General features: G+C 38.1%; 3 protein-coding genes across 12 annotated transcripts in view; 1 reads left to right on the plus strand and 2 right to left on the minus strand.

Moving 5' to 3' along the window:
* The first annotated feature begins 871 nt into the window (after window positions 1-871).
* On the plus strand, window positions 872-2234 carry LOC106743940 (U3 small nucleolar ribonucleoprotein protein IMP3). 2 transcript variants are annotated; one of them, XM_014618296.1, is made up of 5 exons: window positions 872-1268; window positions 1384-1491; window positions 1567-1698; window positions 1944-2016; window positions 2113-2234. In XM_014618296.1, exons 1-5 carry the CDS (start codon window positions 1132-1134, stop codon window positions 2134-2136), a joined length of 474 nt encoding a protein of 157 aa, XP_014473782.1. In that variant the 5' UTR covers window positions 872-1131; the 3' UTR covers window positions 2137-2234. The 2 variants fall into 2 exon arrangements, with proteins under 2 accessions (XP_014473782.1, XP_014473781.1); XM_014618295.1 differs by having other exon boundaries at window positions 941-1268; window positions 1384-1698; window positions 2113-2220.
* On the minus strand, window positions 2235-7718 carry LOC106743939. Of its 2 annotated transcripts, XM_014618294.1 has the most exons (4): window positions 7374-7718; window positions 3974-6228; window positions 3808-3907; window positions 2235-3071 (listed from the first exon to the last, which is right to left on the minus strand). In XM_014618294.1, the coding sequence occupies exon 2, from the start codon at window positions 6118-6120 to the stop codon at window positions 4054-4056; it is 2067 nt and encodes a 688-aa protein (XP_014473780.1). In that variant the 5' UTR covers window positions 6121-6228; window positions 7374-7718; the 3' UTR covers window positions 2235-3071; window positions 3808-3907; window positions 3974-4053. The 2 variants fall into 2 exon arrangements, with proteins under 2 accessions (XP_014473780.1, XP_014473779.1); XM_014618293.1 differs by having other exon boundaries at window positions 3808-6228.
* Window positions 7719-12440: 4722 nt separating this feature from the next.
* The window catches only part of LOC106743906 (patronin), a 71110-nt gene continuing 67523 nt past the window's right edge, over window positions 12441-16027 (minus strand). For all 8 annotated transcript variants that reach the window (XM_014618207.1, XM_014618209.1, XM_014618211.1 and 5 more), the window contains 3 exons: window positions 14535-14729; window positions 13467-13749; window positions 12441-12925 (listed from right to left, as the gene is read on the minus strand). In XM_014618207.1, the coding sequence (XP_014473693.1) occupies window positions 12781-12925; window positions 13467-13749; window positions 14535-14729 (623 nt within the window). In that variant the 3' untranslated portion in view covers window positions 12441-12780. The remainder of the gene's footprint in view (window positions 12926-13466; window positions 13750-14534; window positions 14730-16027) is intronic.

The raw sequence follows: 16027 nt of genomic DNA on the forward strand, positions 1-16027 counted from the left end.
ATAAAGAGGATAATTTTTTAACAAAAATTGTTATTTGTCCATTGAATTTTTTCAGTCGATATTTCATGTTAACTAAGTTTAAACGTACTACATGCCAATTACAATGAAAACACTGGCATATTTGGTTATATATAATATCGGGGATTATTTGTACATATCAGAATAGTTACATATCGGAATCTGTGCCTCTCTCCTCTCTAGATGCGATGGTCCCTCTTTGCTCTTTTTTTAGGAATGAAATACATGTTACATCAATATAGACAAAATTTCAATGCAAACTTTTAAAAGAATTAGTAAATCTATAAAATTTTAATCCTCTCTCAAATATTCAGTATTATAAAATTCGTAACACGTGTGTGTGCGAAAGACACTTTTTTAAGTCTACTTCAAGAAAATGTTAAAAGAGTCGATTTTTGCCCAAAAAGATGAGAATGAAAGAAATAGTGTTTTTTCGTAGATTTTGATACGATAAAGTTCATGGTTTTTGGAGAATATTTTGAAAATGGTGCAAGAACATGTATTTATAGGTGTATTTATAGGAATTTCATATATATATATATAATATATAAATATTCATATATATATATATATATATATAATACTACTATATGGCTAATGGAAATTTGAGCGAGACCGCAACACTACGGTGCCGCAATGCTCGTCTGTCTTTATCACTGCTCAGTTTGTTATAAAGCGCATGCGTGACATTTGTCCTTCCACCATAGTCTGAGCCAATATGATTTGACTTGACACTATATTGAAAACTAACCACTTAAATTTTGTAAGCTTACGTTCACTACCTGTTCGTATAATACGAAGACTCTGTAGCGATAATAAAAATATTTATTTTTCTTATTAATTATCAATTACTCGATTCCTTTAATAAATCTGTTTAAATTTTGCCGCCGCGCTTGCGCATTAACGATTATTCAACACTTTTCCCACTCTTTCTTATAGCCAATAACCGTTCATCTTCTATCTTTCAGTGTTGGGTTCACTTTCACTTATAGGAAAATTGCAGCGTTAGCCATACAGTAGTATTACATGTACATTGTTTACATGCGTATCGTGTAAGATTTGATTTAAATAAAGATCAATTTGTGAAACGTTTTGTATAAATAATCGATTGCAATGGTACGAAAATTAAAGTATCATGAGCAAAAGCTGCTGAAGAAGGTGGATTTTATATCGTGGCCAACTGACAATAATCTCCACGAGGTTAAGATCTTAAAAAGATATTGTGTGCAGAGAAGAGCTGATTATACAATGTAATAATATTAACGTTTATTCAACTAATGTGTAATATATAATAATTATTATATAATAATGTAAATATATCTTGAAGATATATATTTTTTAAAATTCTTATTTAACTTTTTGTAGATACAATAAAATAGCACGTGACATACGTGACTTGAGTAGGAAAATCAAGGAGATCGAGCCCGACCATCCTTTCCGTATAGAACAGAGTGCTTTATTACTGGAGAAGCTGTACATGATGGGTTTAATTTCCACAAAATGGGACTTGTCCCAAACTCAGAAAGTAACTGCCAGTTCATTTTGCAGACGGAGACTACCGGTAGTTATGGTACGAAGTAAAATGTGTCAAACAATAAAAATGGCAACCAAGTTGATAGAACAAGGTCACGTCAGAGTTGGTGTAGAAGTAGTAAAGGATCCTGCATTTCTAGTGACAAGGTAATATATATATGTATATAAAATAGACTCATCAATTTAGTAAGACGAAAGATTTAAGCATCAATAACTCTCCTAATTTCTTTCTACCAAAAAAATCTCATGTCCCCTCCTGTATAAATATGTATTTTCATATGATCCATTCATATAACACAGAACATATATTCCTTGTGCTATGCAAAAATCTACTGTATATTCTTTCATATTTTATATATATTGAGAAATAAAATAATATTAATATGTTATAGGAACTTAGAAGACTTTGTAACATGGGTAGATACGTCTGCTATTAGAAAACATGTCCTAGAATACAATGATGAAGTAAGAATTTTTTCTCTTTGTTTTGTTATCCTATAATATTTATTATAATGAAATTATATCCTGGTGAATTTCTTTTATATATTTCTTTTGTTACAGAGAGACGACTTTGATATGGTGTAAATCTCTTCATATAACAAATCTAAAAATATTAGAATTTAAATATTATATCTAAATCTAAGTATTAGGTTTTTTATCGCTCGCGGAAGAATAAAAGTCTGTTACAAATAAATTATTAAATTTTATTCATGACATTCGCTGCGAAAATGCTAACAATAAATTATGACCCAAATCGTATGCTGCATGATGCTACTGAATAAATATACATATCGTCGAGTAATACTACCGTTTATGTATATATAACAACATAATAGGGAGTTTTTGCGAAACTATCTTTCAGATACAGTAAACGCTAAAGCGTTACGTATCTATAGGCTTAAAGTATTGGCAGTGAATACCGGAATGCATTTTAGCGTTCATCGTATCTACCGAAAACGTTATTGCAAAAATTCCCTAATATTTACACAGCACAGATAGAGTTTGAGAATTGATTCTCTAACGTTAAAACAATGCGTTTCGCGATAAAAAAAAAAGCAATTATTACATAACGATAATAGTTCATTTATTATTATTATTAATAAGCGTGATTTATAATTGCGGCGCACACGAATTATGTAATGCCGCAATTTAATTATGTATGTCTCAGTTTCCCCTGTGTATATATATATTTTTCTCTACATATATATAGAAGTTATCACCAATCAATTATCCTTATAAAATTGACTAAGAACGTAACATTCGTCTATTTAACATAGACCTGTATTAAAAATACTATGACTATATGAACAACAGGAAGGCACAGTAGCGGTAATGTTAAGTAAAACCATTTGTAAAACTATAAGACGAGTGATATGCGCTTCTGTTGCTATTCGGTAGATTCACCTTCTTCCTTTGCCAAAAGCTATTATGTATCGTAAAGGTGACTATATCATAATATAGTCTATCATAGTCGGACACTTCGTGTGCATTTGCGAAAAGCACTTTCGCTGGGATTGTATCTGGAATAAGAAACGGACAGCCGTTAATAACAGAAAACAGCAGAAACGGTACATACTCGTATAATGTTCGCCATGCTGAGTGGAACGTTTATTTTGCAACTGTTGGGAGTTTACCGGACATCCATGGACTTGTTAAGAATCGATTCCGATCGAAATCTTTTCGTTATTCCTTAGAGTTTCTCTTATATTTTATGGGGAATAATTGAGCAATTCTGAACAAGTCTGTAATATGTGCCCTGAAATGAGATAGGATCATTCTTTTAGATCTAGAGAAATAATCCAATCTCAACACAGAAAATTACCAACAGTTGTAAAATAAACATTCTGCTGAACGCGGCCACTTATTATTACTTTTTCTCAAGTTTCATTCAGATGTATTCTTTTTTTTTCTATTTTATTCCTTTTTTTATTTTTTATCTTATTTTTTTACTTCTTATTTATTATATTAAATTTTTCTATTTTAATTCGGATATAGTCGATAAATTAAATAACTATTTCAATTGCAAATATAATTCTGAAACATTCGGTGTGAATTATATAAAGTCGCCAAATTCTATTTCTTATAAAATTTACTCGGTCTTTATTCGACCTTTCTCGCATCTGTAATCATTTATTATTATCAGCCAGCTCGTAGTAAATCTTTCAATCCATTCTTTTTACACGGAATATAAGGAAAAATTCAATGTGATTTTTAACTCTACTAAAATTTTGAAAATAAGAAAAACATCTCGTTTACCTGGTATACTTCTTATATACAGTGAACCATAGGCGGTGGAGTCCGCAAAGTGATCATTAACTTTCGTGGCCTTGCCTTACTTTTGTTCCAACTCGTCCACCTTAAGCGTCAACTCCTCATTATCATATACCACCTGAATCCTACCTCTGATTGTCACAAATCGTACCGTGCCTGATAAACCGCTACGTGCAACGGATGTTGTCGCCCAAATCGCTCAAATCACCCTATCGTAATGGAGCTCCGGCGTTACTCAGACTTTATTTTATAAACATTTGCCGAATTCGTCAGGTCCAGGTGCTCACGCGTCATTGTCATGGTGCGAGCAGTTTCATTAGTACTTCTTAAATAATAATTTATAACGCAAATTGAATTTAACGTCTCAATCGATAGGTTTCTTTTCTTCTTACTTGTCTCTGGAATAAGAGAATATACACGTTTAGCCTCGGTGTTTGAATGAGGAATAGTTCTCACAACGCTAAGAAGAGAGCGCAAATTTGGAAAACAAAGTTTTCCTTCGTCGGTAGAAAAGAGGCTAATTTTCATCCACATATCGTCGAAAGATAGTTTTGACAATTCGTCCTTTATAATTGGACTGATTTCATATAAAGATCTCCATTCGCTTTCAATTGAATCTTCGTCAAGCATGTCGCGTAATCTGCGTTTAACTTGGAGAACTTTACGAAATGTGGAGTCTCGATCGCAATCGTACAATGCAGATCTGCTTGCAAATACATTAACATGTTGCAAAAAGAGATTATCGATCGGGAGATGATTGCAAATATATTCGCTTGCCTTGACATAAAATTGCAAGCAACAGCCTTGAACAAGTTTGACGTCCGTCTCAGACAATACTCCCTGATTCAATCGGTCTTGCAAGTATTGTTTGCATTCATCACCAAAATCTATTTCCTCCAGTGGGAGCTGATTAACGGGATCAGAGAAAATTAAATTTCTTACGGTATGATCGAATATTTCCGAGTTTAATAACGCAGATTTGATGAACTTTCTGAGGAACCAAAGTAGCAATTCCATCGAAGAAGGCTGCAACTCGTGAATGACGGTCTCTTGGGTTTGGAATTTATCATTGTACCTCTTGAAAGTATCAAGTGTAAACTTCAAAAAGATAACGTAAGCTTTCGTTGCAGGGTCTTGAAAAATCGAATGCAGATCTGCGCTAATATCCTTACACGCTTGTTTCGTCAGAAAATTATCCAAAGTATCCCACACTTCCAAAATTCCCTCGATATATTTGTGACGCGACAGCCAACCCACTGCGGCGTAAGATGATTTTTCGGAGGACATGTTCGAATCTTGCGAAGTATCTATCTTTTCTGGGCTGTTGTTGATAATTGTAGAAACACTTTTGATGAAACGCCTGCAGTTTTGAGGAAGTACTTTGCAAGCCACTTTAACCGCTAAGGCTGAATAATGGCATACACACGGAAGCGCAACGAGATCTGGATTATTTTCGATTAATTTTGTCTCAAAAGAATTTTTATTCACCGTTGAAATATTATAAGAAACGAGACTGACGATCGACTGTAGTGGAATATTCTTTTTTAACAACTCAGTTTTGAAAGACTGGAAGATCTTGCTGGCAGAACTGTTAATCGCACCCAAGTGAATCATTTGGAGCAATTCACATTTAATACGTAATGTTTTCGGCTCCACGTAACGCACCATTAATGGAAACCACTTTTCATTCATTACATTTAATATTTTTTCCTCATAAACCGAAAATTTATTTTCCTTCAAAATTGTAGAAATTCGATTTGTCACCTGACGACAGAGGACGTTGTTAACGATGTGTGTTAATTTTGTTCTACCTAAATACATCGACTTCAAAATACCGGGTTCTTTTCCAATGTCTTTCATAAGCAAGAGTAAATCGGACGAGATTGCGAATGGCACGTTCTTTTCCACAAAAAACACACTTAGCCGAATCTCAGCCATTTTAACACGGTCTTCGAAGTTAAAATCCTCTTCAGACCCGGGCTGAGCCATTTCAGCTTGTTCTGAATTAGTTCCTGCAGAGAATGTACTATCCGTTATCTTGGAATCGCTAATATTGCAATCTAAATTTTGTGCTGTCATCATATTTCTTAAATGAATCTCTGCCCCAGAATGTTTTTTTATTTCAGTCAAGCCGCAAGTTAATGTAGTTTTGCAAGCTTTGCAGAAATATTTTGTAGGCTCATTGGGTACCTCTTTTACCCATGTTTTCCATGCAGGATTTCCATCAAACCATTTATATTGAAACCGTTTGGCGCGAGCTGTTCTGGATTTGTTTTTAAAATGTCCTTGATCGCTCATTATACCAACGGTGCAATTTGAAGAAAACAATTATTCACATGTCATAGTTCAGTTTAATTCAGTTGTGGTAATGGCTGTGCCGGTCGGATGCTCAACCTTTTGATTCACCTGTCACAAAATCGTAAGAATTGTAAGAATCTTAAGGGCTTTAGTGGAATGGTTAACTTGTAATCTCAAGACAATATTTTATGCCTTAAATTTTTGTTTTAAATAACTCACAATAACTACTGGTAATTATGCAAAATAAGGGTGATTTCGCCGATTTCAACGAGCTTGAAATATGTTGGTCAAGTCATGATCCCGATTTATTTTCAAGAGAGGTTTCAGTCGCCGCTCTTTGTTGTTTATTGAAACGTTGTTAAAAAAGGTTTATAGCGCAATTAGTTCTGCTAAAAAGAACAGATCACATATGTCATAGATCCATATTTTGAACTTTCTTTTATTGATAAAAAATATTTTAAATGTGGGTTCTCGATTAATTAGATGGTTCCCAAGCTACTTTTAAAGGGGCTTTCATCATAAAAGAAAGTTTAGAATACAGGCTGTAGAAAATAGGATGAGTTTAGAAAAGTAAGGCTGTGTTCGGGAACACTACATTGATGATGTACTTAATTGACAAATCAGGACAAAAAAACAAAGATTTCTTTATCATGATTGGTCAATTAAATTTCACTCTACCCTTAGTGTGGCATTTTCGAACACAGCTTAGCGCTGCGTCCTTTGATGACGTCGGAAACGAGAAATCGTATGTTAAAATATCTTACAATATACGTAGAGATAAAAAATATATACATACAAAGTGTGACACTCCCATAATCGATTCGGCACATCTAAAAATATCCGCACGCTTTCCTTTAACCTTACGATTTACAATCAACAAATAGCTGAAAATTAGTGTAACTTGTATGTTTTTAACCTTTTTTTTTATGATTTTTTATTACGTTAATTTTATGACTATTTATTAATTGTTAATATTAAAGAAAGCATCGGGACATTTTCACAAATGTATTAAATCGATCAGGAGTGCTATTTTGCGCATATAATGATTCATCTCCACGTATAACGTAACATATTTTGGCATGCAATTTCTCGCATCTACTTAACGTCCATCAAAGACAGCCAAAACGAGGGACCAGGAATTTCAATGACTTCAATGATGGGAAGGTTTAGGATCATCGCTTTAACGATATATTTCAAGCCTGTTGAAATCGGCGCTGTCGTCTCGATTCTGCATAATTATCATCGATTCTTACCTGCTAGATTGCTCACTTGGTCGTATGCTGGGGAGTTTACTTCTTTTTCCTTGTGGCTTCAGCAATCCTCACGGACATGCGCCAAACGCTGTTTCCCTCACAATTGTTAAGTATAATATTTGGTTACTTAATTAGATTATTAGTTACATATTAGATTTGATTCGGTTACTACCGAAATAGATATATGTATTAAAGAAAGTGGATAATTTCCGATTCACTAAGAAACAACGTTACGGGAGTACGTCTGCACATTACGACTGCCAAACAATTGTGACAGATCGGGAGGGATGAGGGTTGTTGACAGATGCCACAAAGGAGTTTCGGCCACGCAGAAACTGTAGTGAAGGAAACAACCTATACAACTGAAAGCTAATGATCAGTGTTACCAGACAGAGGGACAAAAGTTGTGCATGCGCAGTTGTAAGCAAATTTGAGTTTAGTGAACTTTGCGCTGATTGGTCAAATTTCGATTCAATTTCAATCTTCAATCTATAATTTGATACGGACTCAAGAAATAGTAAAAAATACTGCAATTATTAATATTAGGGGTACCCATGAGTAATGTCATTTTTTCCGAATCGAATAAACATCACCACCTTGCTCGTGGACGTGATTTATTATTACATAATCTACATACTAATTAAATTTATTGACATTTAGTATGCTTATTGTGACATTTCGAAAGAACTAAATGTTAAGCGAAATAAAATTTGGCATAAGTATCAAAAAGCGACGTTACTTATGGATACCCCTAATAATTTTGCGGTCATTTCTAGTAACTTTTATACATGGCCGATAACTCGAACCGAAATATATCACCATGAACACAAGCTCTTACGATATCTTGTATTCAGTAGGGTTGATACGTCGTTGACGTATGTAGGAATTTGTTTATTACACGTGCGCAACTTTATCCCTCCATCTGGGAACACCGCTCCAGTAGGCCCTGAACAGATCAGTTTTTGGAGCGAATAATGAAGGGGTGATCCCTTACTTTCTTACGAGTAATAACCGGTAAATACGGATCCAAATACTATTAGATCTCTTTTCTTCTTTCCGTTTGTTCGCGGAAGAATAAAAGTCTATTACAAATGGGTTATTAAATTTTATTGATGACATTTGCTGCGAAGATGCTAACAGTAAATTATGACCCAAAATCTTACGTGACGTTATTGAATAAATATACATATCGTCGAGTAGTATATAGTATCGTTTACGTGTATATAAAAACATAATATTTACAGAGACACGGATAGAGTTCGAGAACTGATGCCTTAACATTGAAACTTCCGCGACAATAAAAATCGGCAATCATTACGTAACGATAATCGTTTATTATTTATTTATTATTATTATTAATATTATTATTAGTAAGCGCGATTTATAATTGCGATGTACACGAATTATGTCGTGCCGCAATTCTTCAATTGTGTCTCTCAGTTTCCCGTGTCACCCTTCCCTTTTATATCACCTCCGGTTTCACCCCCTTTACACGTCGATCACAATCGCGCATGTCCCGAGCCACGTCTTTTTTTCTTTCTTTCTCCACCCACACAGCTCACTAATAATATCTATCTTTCAAAAAATATAAATATCAAGCACGTAAGCGACCACCATCAAGATCTCTTACTCTCGTAATTTTTCGTAATCAATCCCATCTCCATAAGCCATAATTCTCGCTGGCTCTTAAAATTAGTGACTATATATATTTTAAACCGCAATCATATATCTCTCTCTCTCTCTCTCTTTCTCTCATTCTCTCCTCAAAACGTTGTCACCGTTGTGTGGACTTACCGCGACTTACATTCTGCGCGCGCGAGAATCGCATTTTCCCTTCTTTTTACCCTCCCCCCCCCCCNATGGCGCGTATCTCTCGCGTTCGATATTGTCAGGACTGTCGGACCGTATCCCGGAGTCTACTACTTCGCGAATAGATTATCTATCTTGGATAGAGATTTACAATAAACGGGAATGCGGAGCAATGAGCCCCCTTTTTACTACCTTTCTTCCTCACCCCTTCCTCTTTTTCTCTTTCCCACACGCATACTCTCTCTCACACACACACACACACACACATACACACACTCTTTCTCTGAATTACTACACAACAATCGACGGAGTTTAAATCTCTCAAGTTCCTCGGTTACACGTGACGTTAAACAGCAAAATGTATTAACGGGACACGATAAAGCGAAGCCGACCGACATCCCGAGCGCGTCGAAAAACACACATATGCGCGCGCTTCCGCGAGCAACCGTGCCGGAGAGAAAATAATTGGAGCTCGATATGTTGTATCGTAAGAAGTGTTGTCGTTAATAATCGTTCCTGCGTGCACGTTTGTTCCAAGCCCGTCCTCTGTGCCGAGTCGAAGATTTGTCGTACAAAAAGTGACCGGAGAAAACGATCCTGCGAGTGCGAACCGCGAAAGACACCCTCGAGAGACCGGCAAGAAAATCATCGTACGAAGGATACAGACCGCCGACATCGTACAAAATGTCTATCTCGAAAATCTACCCCCNAGTATCGCGTTCCGAGTCGCGGGATCCGCAGGACCCGCTTCAGCGAAACAGGAAGCCGATGCCAGTACCGCGCGCGACAGACGGACGCGAGATTTATGGCACAAGAAAAATTAAGCGGTTCCTTTTCCTCCTCCCGGTAAGTTATATCCACACACACAAACACACACACTCACTCACTTACATGCATACAAAGATCGCCGCGCGCTCCGTTCGGACCGGCGAATTTTATGGAGAGAAATCGCGGAGCAGTTCGAAGGCGAGAGCGTCGCGCCTCGGAACGCGACACACCAGCTCGTATCAGGAGCGTTTGTCGTACAGTCGGCGTCACGGATCACGTGGCAATTCAAGACTAATTTATATGCCCGTTTCTACCATCATGGCTTAAATGTAATCGACAATTAACTCGACGGAATTGACCAATCGCATCGATCAGTTCGGTTAATTGGTTAATTCTCCCTTGATTAAATTTAAACCATGACGAAACGGGCATCAGTAATTTTCGTATAATCCACGTTCACGTGAATACAGCATAGACTCTAATAGTTCCCGCTGGTGTGACTATCGATTACATGTATAAATAATCGCAGTACATATCGTTGTATAATCTACATCGTACGATATGTAACACCAGTAGTTGCAATGTTCGCGTCGGTTTTTCGCTCAATTTCTCACGCAAACGTTAGATTACAGGTTACCAATCAGACAGTATCAAATTGTCACGTAAACGTGGTCAGTTATGCCGTATCATCGCCCAGGTGGAAAATTGCACGATTCTTAGCCTTATATCATAAACCATAAGGTTGAAAATCGCATAATTCTAATTACAATGATAAGATTATAATGATTCTAATTATAACGGTTCCGACCCTTATGTGGACGTGTGCAAGACTGAAAATCGTGTAATTTTCTATTTGGGGAACGGCACAGAACGTGTGACGCCGGCTATACTGACAGACGTTCGCCTCGCGACATTTGAGGAAAGCGGAATATGGTTTCGAAATGAAGAAGATCGGTGACGATTCGTCGCAGTTGCAGCAGGGGCTTTATTCGATGAAACGCAGTTGCAGGAAGCATTCCGTCGGTAAAACTTGTGATCTTAACGCCGCCCATCTTCCACCTTCCTCTTACAAGACTCGAGAGAGCACGATTTGGAAAGCGTGATCGGGAAGAGCGTCGGACTCCCCTCGCTTCTACTTCTTCTCGACGCCGCTTCGGCCTTTCTTTCTTTCTCTCTCTCTCTCTCTCTCTCTCTTACTCACTCTCACATTTTTTTATCCGCGAGGCAACGATACTTAACATTCATTTTCTATACACGATATAATGATAACTATATAATCTGCCGACAAAAAATACATCGTTCTCGGTAAGACACCTGCGTATTATTTATTTATTTCTTTCTTTCTTCCTTCCTTCCTTTTCTCGGTGTAGACTAACGCACGCGTGTCTCCTGGCGCTTGGCCGTTCGAAGAGAACGTCGCGGAGTCGGACGAGCGGCACTCGCGAGAAAACGTATCGACCGTAAGGCTGCGTAAGGTTCCTGACATCTCGCTTCGCTACAGTCATGCAACAAACCTATTTATTTACAAAGAAATGAGTTTTCGCTCGCATCCGTCGCCACCCCGTCGCGCGAAGATACTCCCTCTCCCTCTCGCGAAGAGGGGCGCGCTGTCACGTGAGAAATCATCAATTCGATACCGTTCTAGGCGAATACACTTTACCGACGCGTAGCTCAATCAGTAAAATGTAACAAGTGAGTATCAAAAGAGACAAGGTTCCCCGATAAAAAAAAAGAGAAGGTATAAAAGAAAGAAACGATTTCCCTTTTCTTCGGCGGCACGCTTTAGAGGACAAATAAAAAAACAGACTTGGAGGCTGGCGACTAGCGCGCGGGACACATCTAAAAAAGAAAAAAAATTAACGATCCCTCACCACTCACGTGTTACGTTATGCTCTTTAAAAAATTCTCAATCGTTCTAGAATAATCGTTAATAATTTAGATATCTAGCCTACTAAAGGATGGAAAAAGATCTGTGCGGATCGCATTATGCATATATGAACGCACATTCAACACTCATATTGAGAATATTCATTCATCTGCCATTCTCTCTCTCTCTCTCTCTCACACACACACACACACACACACACACACACACACACACACACACACACACACACTCACACACGCACGCACGCATGCACATAGTCTATCTTCTTCTCTCGCAAAAATGAACTTAGGAAAAATCAACTCACGCGCGCATCCCAGTCGCAACGGCCACACTCGCGTTTTATATGATTACAAGGCGGTTACATGTCGAGTTAGTCCGCAAAAATGAGGGAAGGGCGTATTGGAGATATTGACGACAAACCATTCCTACGGTTACAGATACCGGCAATCTTTATGACACAGTGATTGATGCTGACGACCACCAACGGAAAAAAAAAAAAGAAAAAAAAATGGAGGAAACGTAAGAAAAGAAACGAAACCTTCTCTCTCTCTCTCTCTCTCTCTCTCTCTCTCTCTCTCTCTCTNTCTCTCTCTCTCTCTCTCTCTCTCTCTCTCTCTCTCTCTCTCCTCCCCCCTTCCCCACCTCCCTAGTAACAACGTCCGTCTCTCTCTCTCATCCCCCGCTTTCATCATAACCCTCGGAGACCAGTGTGCGATCGTTACAAGAAGAATGAGGATCGCGCGCCGATGCGCCGAAATGCAGTTCTTTCTCTCTCTTCTCTACATACATAGGGGTCAGCACCGATCAATTGTCCTTATAAAATTGACTAAGAACGCAACGTTCGCATTAATTTAATATGGGCCTGTATTAAAATAGTAACTATATGAACAACAGAGGGCACGGTAGCGGTAATGTTAAGTGTGTGAACCACTTGTTGTAAAACTATATGACGAGCGGTATGTCCTTCTTGTTCGGTAGATTCACCTTCTTCCCTTGCCAGAGGCTGTTGTGTATCGTAAAGGCATCTATGGTCACAGTCAGATGCTTCGTATGCACTTGCGAAAAGCACTTTCCGCTGGAATTGTATCTGGAATAAGAGAGAAAGAAAAGGTTAGCAAAACGGAGAACGACAGAAACGCAATACATATGCATTAGTCACGTTCAACAAAACATTTAATTTACAACTATCGATAATTTTCTATAAATTGAGATTGGATTATTCTTCTATCTCTGAAGGAATTAAACGTTCTGCTGAACGCGGTAATTTATCATTTCTTTCTCACGTTACATTCAGATATGTTCCCTTTCATTTCTTACTTAATTTTTCTTATTTTTTTTATTTCATTAAATTTTCCTTTTTTAATTCGAATATCGCCGACAAAAACATAAACGAGCTTTACTGTGAATAAACATTCACTAAAAAATTCCATTGGAAAAAAGAAACCTCGTCACATGATTCGATTGATACTTGGACAGATATCATAATGTCACTTTGAAATTAAATTATTTTCGTCTCCGCTTTTAACAAATTTACCCCTGAAAAGATTAAAAGTACGTGAATGCAGAATTAATGTGAAACTCGAGAAAGTCGACCATGAGGAGGCGCTATCCCGAGAATTAGCACTTACTTGAAAAACTTGTCAAACATATTATCAATGACTTGCTTGGGCCCAGTACCGTACAACTTGGCTACTTCCTCCCTCTCGGGACAGTAGGAATAGAGAGCGCGGAATTGGCAGCCGGCGTCCCGAAACAAGATGAGAAAGTGCTTGCTCTCGGACCTCCCGATCTCTTCCAAAACTCTCGACTTGGCCTCCTTGTTTACCGTTCCGGGGAAGACGCAGTACTCCACGGCGTTCAGCATAATGTTGCGATTCGACTTCGCTATCGGCAGTTTATACAGTCGCGGGCCTGCAAAACAAACATTCGATCAGTTCAAGCTCTCCCTTCGACTCCGAGGCTACTCTTGACTTCAACATCAAGACTGAACGGGTTCTCTGGAACCCTTTTTCGATACGTTCGCTACTTTACACATTGCCTACCAATGAAAGTCCACCAATTGCTAGTGCTACAATATTGACGCGTCTCAATTTATACATCATCCAGTATTTGGCATATATCACAAATTGTAACAAATTATATAACATTATATAACATGTCTAGGATAAGACAATAACTATCACCACTTTGAATATGTTCGTGTTGAGAGTGGGAGACAAATTTATCTAACAGGAATATCGCATTGATGGTCATCGCTTCGAATATCTGCAAATGTAAGCTATTTTCATCTCCACCCTTAGTCTTTAATAAAATATTTTTATTTTTCGAAGATATCCAAGGTGGTAATAGTTATTGCCTCATCCTATGCAGCAGACTCCATTAACGTTGTCCCATCCCCTAGGTGTGTTTTTAGTAACATTGAAGAAAATTTCCAATTAGGCGCGTTATTTTAGAATATTAATGCATCACGAATGCTGCTTGTTGAAGAATCGTTACACGAATTCGTCAAATTATCAACAGTCGTAATGCACAAATAATGCTCCTGATTGTAAATTTTCGTTGTCACTATGTCTAAGGGATGGAGTAATATTAATGGAGTCTGCTGTACTTTTCTTATTAACATGTGCCGATAAGAACTCGAAAAGATACCTAAGAATATTAATTTACAGGAACCAACTAATGGCAGTCTCACTCACCGTTGTAATCCATCATCGAGCTGGGCGTGCTGCTGATGTCGCTGCTGCCGTCGTCGTACACCCTCTTCTTGGACGTCATCAAGGCTGGTGGTAGCGAGCCAGGTCCCGAGGGTGACGTCAGGTGCCTCATGCTGCCTATGCCCGGACTGGCGGCTCGTCTCGGCGGCGTCGATCTGCCCAGGCCGCTGTCCGAATCTGTATGCCGACACACCATACAGTCTTGATCATTACTCGCGCAGTGCGAACGTACGCTTCGTACACATACGCCGATAAAAACCGATCGGAGAGGAACGTGCGCGAAAACGCTCACGAGGCTCCGCTCCCGCCCGAATTTCCACACCCCGTTTTCCCTTGTTCCTTTCGCCTCTTTCGCCAGCCCAAGCCCAAGACAAATCAGAATACAGAGAGAGAGAGACCTTCCGGGTTTGTCCGTTAACAGTTAGCCATCACGTTCGAGAAAACGAGAAGAATTAGTCACGTGTTACAGGTGTGCCACGAAGGAGATCGCGAACGTCCGTCGTTGTGATTTGTGCCGAAAGACCGCTCTCTTTGGCGGATTACTCAACGACAATCAAACATGTTTTATTGATAATGGGGGTCAACAAAGTTCGCATCTATCAGCTTGTCGAGCTGCTGACTGAGCTAAGATGATTCTAATCGCGTTGACAATGACAGTTCTTTCTAATCTAGCTCCCGATGGAATCTTCAGTTTGACACTAATGCGACGACTCGCTATTTCTTCTAATTGTTCATTTCGCGAACTCTGCGGCTAAATAGACGATCTTGCTACGACGATAACGAGACGTTCGCTTGTCGTCGCTGACATCGGGGGTACGACGGACATATAGCAAGTTCATCGTCACACCGAGACGCACGAGGGGTCAGCACGGAGTCCGGAGTGCACGGACACTTCGTCTAGGCTACACTGAGAGAAAAAATAACTTAAGAAGAAAAATATTTTTATTCGGCAAGTACTGAAAACATATTTACTTATACCAATATATTTATATATACAGGGTGTCCCAGAACCCGGTGGACAAATTTCATGAGCACGTAGAACGGATTGAAATGAACAAAAAGGTCCTATATTATTTTGTAAGCAACATCGGTATATTGAGCTTTGAACTTCGAACCTTGAATCTGTCGCTAAATATAATAGCTGTCATATACTTGTAAATTATTCTGAACAAAAAAAGTCCTGCATCATTTTGCAAATAACATGCAAATTTTTGAGTTATTAATTAAACAAGCCCCTATAAATGGCCATTTTCAATAATTAGTAACTCGAAATTTTGCATGTTGTTTGTAAAATGGTAGAAGATTTTTTTTGTTCATCATTGTGTTATAAGCTTACACCTGAGTTTACCAAGTTTCAATAAAATATCCTGAAACCTATGTGACATCTACATTTTCCTGGGAACTTCAACACACCCTGTATATTTTATATTAATATATATGTAGTAACACGCGCATGTGTATTTATGTATACGTAT

This window comes from Dinoponera quadriceps, unplaced genomic scaffold, assembly GCF_001313825.1.
Source record: "Dinoponera quadriceps isolate SergipeBrazil2010 unplaced genomic scaffold, ASM131382v1 scaffold1070, whole genome shotgun sequence".
Lineage (NCBI taxonomy): Eukaryota > Metazoa > Arthropoda > Insecta > Hymenoptera > Formicidae > Dinoponera > Dinoponera quadriceps.